The sequence below is a fragment of the Homalodisca vitripennis genome, chromosome 5, assembly GCF_021130785.1.
Source record: "Homalodisca vitripennis isolate AUS2020 chromosome 5, UT_GWSS_2.1, whole genome shotgun sequence".
Taxonomy (NCBI): domain Eukaryota; kingdom Metazoa; phylum Arthropoda; class Insecta; order Hemiptera; family Cicadellidae; genus Homalodisca; species Homalodisca vitripennis.
The window spans coordinates 15446104-15453044 of NC_060211.1; the positions used below are offsets into that span (position 1 = coordinate 15446104).

The 6941-nt window shown below is 32.9% G+C and overlaps 1 protein-coding gene across 1 annotated transcript; it reads left to right on the top strand.

The window, feature by feature from the left end:
- The first annotated feature begins 3805 nt into the window (after positions 1 to 3805).
- Positions 3806 to 5590, top strand: LOC124363363 (MFS-type transporter clz9-like). The gene has a single exon (XM_046818613.1). It carries the CDS (start codon positions 3806 to 3808, stop codon positions 5588 to 5590), a length of 1785 nt encoding a protein of 594 aa, XP_046674569.1.
- Positions 5591 to 6941: the final 1351 nt, after the last annotated feature.

Here is a 6941-nt window from a genome sequence, read left to right on the forward strand (position 1 = left end):
CTACTGAAGTCACTTTCTACAAATAATATCTAACCTACTAATTACAAGATGAAACTGGAAGGGAAATCAAGTACGCAGGTAATAAATAACAAAATAATACATATTATACAACGCAAGGACGTTTGTTCAGCGTATGTACAGAACAAGTACATGATATATCGGATTTAGGTGAAAGGATCACAGAAGTAACAACTAGGATTTTACAGTTTAATTTCTGGAAATAAGTAAAGATCAAAGTAAAGTATGCATCAAAAGGAAGAACGATATACTTCATATTCGAATGTAAAGCTATGTTCTGAATAAAAAATTCTTTATATAGAAAAGAAAATCGTGGAAGAATCTGTTGTCGGCGTGAATGCAATGCTAAAAAATTAAATTTAAAATGTAAGCTATAGGGAAATAATGGCAGTCATAGCTGTATGTCATAGTATGATGTAATACTAACTTCTCAGGTCAGGTATGTATATTGTTAAATAACTTAGAGGCTTTTGATGGTACAGACCCTTTCATGAAGGAGTAACTAAAAATCGTGGCTTATTTATTGATACCTTGTATAAACACCTTTCTCAAGCAACGGTATCTTTATGATTGTTATGTTTGACATGGTGGCATTTAATTTGTTTTCAGCAGCATTAATGCTACATGGGCGTTCTGGTATACACTTTAAAGAAATAAAAAATGCAACTGGAATCAACATAGACTCGCTCACAATTTGAACCATTTTTAAATCATATACTTTCTCTTACTTCCTAGCTGCAATGATACTGCTAGATGCTCTACATGAAAAACGTATTATTAAAACTAAAACATGTTGCAAGTTTGATTATGTGAGCTATTATTTTAAATTTTATATTCTAACCTTACTCTTAGTGTAATTATTTTTTTCATGTCCTGTATTTACCTATGATTGTCTACAGGAAGTTAATTTGAAGCTCTACTTTCTCTTACTTACTAACCCAGAAAATTACGGATATGCCCTCATTCCGAATTTGAAAATATCATTGATTTTTTTACCACAAAAGGAAAACCCATCAATAAATTTGATATCAAATAACTATTTTTCTGCCGTTGAACATTTTACGATGTCTTATACTTAAAATAAAATAAAAAATATATTAAATAAATATTGGTTATCATGCAGTTAGCCTTTTTTATGAATACTATGAATTAGGTTACACGTTCACTAAGAGTATGCGGTGGTGAGAAAGTTTATTAAGTGTATGGTAGTACACGGAAAGTGCAAAGACTCAAACTATGTAACCATCTGTATTTTAATATGAAACTTTGATGCAACGATCAAGTCTTCATCTTGTGCTTGAAAGATTCCATGAAATATGATGTACGAGTATGTAGAGTAGCCTCGGGCGACAAACTTGTCCCGCTTTTTGTTATCAATGTAATAATCTGGAAGTTTCCGATCACTTCACGTATTGGTAAAACTTTAAAACCTGTTCGAAAGCTATTATTAGTTCTTAAAATAGATCACATTCGTTTCAAATTATGTGGATTTACTTGTAAATCTCTAGAAAGCACATTATTACAAACACAATTCCTCATTTACTCCACCACTTTCTTAACTTCCGCTATAGCATGTTGCAATGAATGAAAACCTTGATCGTCTGTTATATGAAACATATTTATATATAGCAGTTGCAAAAATAAGATATTAAATATACTTACTGTAGAATAGTTTTTTCACTGTACGCCTCGTATAATGTCTTTAAATTCAAATGGGGAACTTATTAAGAATATCTTGTGACGATAAAAGGGAAAAAAAATTTACTTGCACATGTTTCATATAGGCACTTTATGGAAAACGATGTGACATCAAAGTTTTATTTGCAAAAGTTATTTGACGAAATAAGTGTTAAAATATAAAACTGGAACACTATTCCACAAGTTCCACAGTTTCATAATTTTAGCAACGATTATAAAGATAGAAAGTAAAAGTTGTTCAACAAAATATATGAGCATAATGCTAGGTGAACTAAAATTTTCGTGGAATAGGGAAATTAATCAATATCAATGTGTGTACCCAGTTGTGATGTCGTTATTAACAGACTATGTTCTATTGATATTATAAACCAATTTTCATTAATACATTTTAGCTAATGACTAACTTAACTAATGTATCGACATTAAACGCAATTTAAAATTGTAAAAATAATATATTTTTAATAATATATAAACTTTATAAAATAACTAATACATTGTTATTTTTTAAAGATTCAAACTATAATTGGTGCGAAAGTAAGTAACACATACTTTAGACTTGTTCGTTCGCTATAAATCAGTAAAAACTTTCAAGATTGACGACTTTCTCTTTTGTGAAAAACTCCTATTTGGACTGGAACACAATAGATCAGGAATGAGATGTTAATTTTTCTCTATTTCAAACATATTTTTTAACACTCTTAACGCTTTAATATAGCAGCCGTTCCAACTTAATAAATAGTTTGTATGCAGCGCACTGTACAATGAGAAATACTGTAATCATTCACAAATCGTTAAAATAATTAATATTAAATTCTTTATATCCCTTAAACCTAAATATTGCGGCCATAAAAGGTTTTTGATAAGTATATAAAAATATAGTAGTGATAAATTTGAACACGATAACTTCCATAATGACTCAAACTTAAATTGGTACGGAGACCATACCTAAAATATGTCTAATAACGAGTATAAATAACTGAGACATTTCAAGATGGCGACCGTTCACATTCCATCTCATTTATTACGCATCTAGAGCCAAGACGTAAACAGTTTTACAATTCTGAGATCATTTACACTAAACTTTCTTCTGACAAATTTTTTATAACAAGTGAACTCTTGGATACTTTATGGTCTTTCTCAACAATAATGAGACAACAAACATATGGTTGTACGATTTTAAATCTTTATCATGTAGAACATTCAATATTAATAAACTATTAAAAATATATTGTTGTTTCATCTGTCCATTATTTTATTATTTATTTTTAAAAACATTTTAGTGCTTAACATAAATAAAGTTACATTGATTTACATAATGTTATAACTTTTTAGTTATAAAATTTCAATAGCAATTTACATTGGGATTTTGACAAAAACAGATGCTTGGAGACAAACGGTACGGGGAACAGGTGTGTTTGACTTAAGCCGTGGCACGTGCATTCATTCATTTACTATTTTCTGAATTTCTGTTTCAAATAAAACGTTTACATATTGTAAACAGCTTCAGAGTAATGATTTAATACCGAAATAATGAATGTATATATATATATATATATATATATATATATATATATATATTACATAAGTAGAGGAAAGTACCCAAATACGGACCCCTGCCTTAATGTGGACCCCCATGGTTATTGTCTCTGATGAGTGCTGAAACCTAGCAACAAACAGTTTAAATACTAGTGCAAGGTTCCACCACAAAGTAGAAGAGCGCTAGCGTCACCTGCTCCAGTTGCTTTCTTGACAGTCGGCCATTACGTGTTTTTGCAATACTAAAAGTTTTTGTGAGTGCTCAGTTTTTTTTAGTTGGACGCGATAAGTGACAGGTAAGCCTTACAACCCTTATATATTCTTAAATGGTAATGTTGAAGGAATCACGTAACCATGTAATTATTTCCATGGGATATTTTTTTAATTAAATATGGCGTTTTAAAAATTCAGAAATGAGGTGCCTAAAACGGACCCCCAACAGTTGCCTAAACTGGACCCCCTGCATAACGTGTGATATTTTATTTAAAAATAGGCCTAGTTATTTTTTCCAGATTATATTCCTTATTGTATTGTTTTCAGATTAAAAAGAAGAATGGGGAAAATAGCCCAGCGAAAATGGAATGAATCTGACATGATAAAAGCAATAGACGCAGTTCGTAAAAAAAATATGGGATGGAAAAAGGCTAGTAAACACTTCAATGTGCCCAAAACTACTCTTATAAGATTATCTAATGTTAAGTACGGCACATCTGAAGAGGCAGTAAAAGTAAAGAGGGGTAGGCCAACTGTTTTGAGTAAAGATATTGAAGAGGAGCTAGTTACTTACTGTCTTGCGATGGAGGCATCATTTTTTGGTCTTACTCGTGCTGATCTCCGAAGAATCGCTGTCCAATTGGCAGAAAGAAATCAAATCGCACACCCTTTCAAAAATGAAATTGCAGGGAAAAAATGGGTACGTCTTTTCTTACAAAGGCACAAGTCTAAGTTATCAGAAAGAAAGCCAACTGGGACTTCTTATAGCAGGGCTCTTGGGTTTAGCAAGGAAAATGTTGAGATGTTTTTTGGCCTTTTGGATGAAGTTTATGAGAAGGAAAAATTTACTCCTGATAGAATTTATAATGTTGACGAGAGCGGAATAACCGTTGTTCAATCAAAAGTAGCAAAGGTTGTAGGTCTAAGGGGGAAAAAACAGGTTGCTTCCTTGACTTCAGGAGAGCGTGGAGCCCTAATCACTGTTGTAGCTTGCCTGAGTGCTAGTGGTTCTTTTGTGCCCCCGTTGGTAGTTTTCCGTAGAAAAAACATGAGTGAACAACTTACAAAAGGAGCTCCAGCTGGAACTATCTTTTCCACACATCCTTCAGGATGGATTCAGACAAATTCTTTCACAGAGTGGTTTCGACATTTCATTAAGTTCTCCAATCCCACCAAAGAAAAACCTGTGCTCTTGTTGCTGGATGGGCACTTTAGCCACACCCAAAACATAGATTTAATTGACCTGGCAAAAGAAAATCATGTGACCATTCTTTCTCTGCCTCCCCACTGCTCTCATAAACTCCAGCCGTTGGACAAGACCTTCATGGGTCCTCTGAAAATCCATTACAGTGATGAAATAAGACAGTGGCTCAGAATTAACCAACGTCCTGTCACCGCGTTTGATGTGATGGAGTTATTTGGTAAAGCTTACATCAAATGTCAGAGAGCTGAAGTAGCGATCAATGGTTTTAAAGTAACTGGGATATGGCCATTGAACAAAACAATATTCTCGGACGCTGAATACATAGAAGAAGCTAACAAACAAAGAGATTCCTCTTTTTATGAAGCTGTATTGAAGAAAAATAAACCTAAAGGCACAAACCTAAGCCCACCAATAAATCAGAACCAAAGTACTTCGAATGAACAAGGTGGTTTTCAAGAGATCGATTTAAATAGGCCATCAGCATCAACAAGTTCAGTAGTTGGTTATCTTCCTTTGCCGGATGAAGAACTCGAGATGAGCCCTGCCACATCTTGTCAGATCAGCCCATTTGACATAACCCCACTTCCACAAGTCAAGAAAAGAACGTCAAATAGAGGACGAAAAGCCTGCAAGTCTACAGTCATTACTTCTACTCCTTATAAAACTCAATTAGAGGAGGCCAAAAAAGCTAAAGAAGAGAAGGAAGCACAGCAAAAGGCAAAGAACCGTATTACTGGAGGATGTCGGGGGAACCGGAAGAAAGGAAAACAACTGATTAAGAAACGTCTTTCTTTTGATGAACGGGATGAAAAAGTATCCGGCAGTGAAGCAGATGAGAGTGTCTCATCCGGAAATTCAGAACTCGAGGTACCTCCTGGTGTAATTCCAGCCAAAGAAGACGACGCGGCTTGTATGTTTTGAGGAGAAAGTTTTCAGAGGACAATAAAGGAGAACTCTGGGTAATGTGTATCATGTGTTCTATGTGGGCCCATGTAGATTGCGCAGGAGCTGATAAGGACATTTATATCTGTGATTTTTGCCTTTAATAATCTACAACCTATTCACTGAACCCAATGTACATTTTCCCAACCTTGAATTTTCACATTTTCAATTTTCTACGTTAAAAAAATGTTCAAATAAAAAAACTTTTCTGTCAAACCGTTTTGCAATTGATTTTCAGTTTTATTCCCTTTCCTAGTTCAGTAAATTAAGTTTTTTTGTCATTTTACCCAGGGGTCCAGTTTAGGCAACCTTTTTGAAATTCACTGAAGTGTAAGGTTTACAAATTTTTGTATTTAGTCCTGTAACTTATATATATTTTTTGGCATAAATAAATTACAAATAGTACACGACATAGTAAAGTAAATATTACATAGTTTTAAAACAGGTTTTTTCAATAATTTATATATTTTATAATATAAAAACAAAATGGGGGTCCGAATTTGGGCACTTTCCTCTATAATAAAACACAACATAAACATATGAACGTCTTTAGTTATTTTATCGATCGTTACTCTTTGTCCTTGCTTCTTAAAATTACTCAATAATTTAAAGTAGTAGCAGTATTGTGACTTTTCTTTCAGTGACACTTACATCAACGCTAGAAATAAAACTGAAGGGACATTAGTTTAAATAATTCAAACAATTTGGCATTATTACATGCCTTACATGTTCAGAAACATTAAAGTAATAATTCCTTGTACAATAAGGTATCAAATATTTGAGAAGTATGATTTATAGTGTAACATTATGATTATGATTAGATTTATATAACATATTTTTTAATCATCAAGAGTTCTCTAACATTCTAACAATTAAAAAAGAGAAATAAAACTGTTTACAAATTTAATCAGTTATGCTCAATAAATAAAATTTTTTAATGCTGAAACCCATATATAAAAATAATAGACCTTATCGGTTAGGCTACTGCGAAGAACCAAAGCTTCAAACAGCAGCATCCTTCGGATGTGGTTTAGAATTTCACAGGGAAGGAAAAAAGTATGTTATTCAATAGTGAATTAAATGAAAAATTCTTTTATTAAAGAGACGGGGTTAGAGCTGTCAAGCCCTCTATATCACTCAAACTCAAATAATACTAGTCAAACTAAATTGTGGGGAATACTCAACACTTCAATATACGTACCTTAAACGACTAAGTAGTCAACCCAACATCCTGTTAAACTTCTTTACATATTACACGGAACAACCTGAGTAAAGCCAGATATGAATATGAGTATATGTGGTAAAGAGTAGAGCTTAGTCCACGTTTCAG

Coding starts and splice junctions, on each gene's coding strand:
- LOC124363363 (XM_046818613.1), top strand. CDS start 3,806: ATGGGGAAAATAGCCCAGCGAAAATGGAATGAATCTGACATGATAAAA.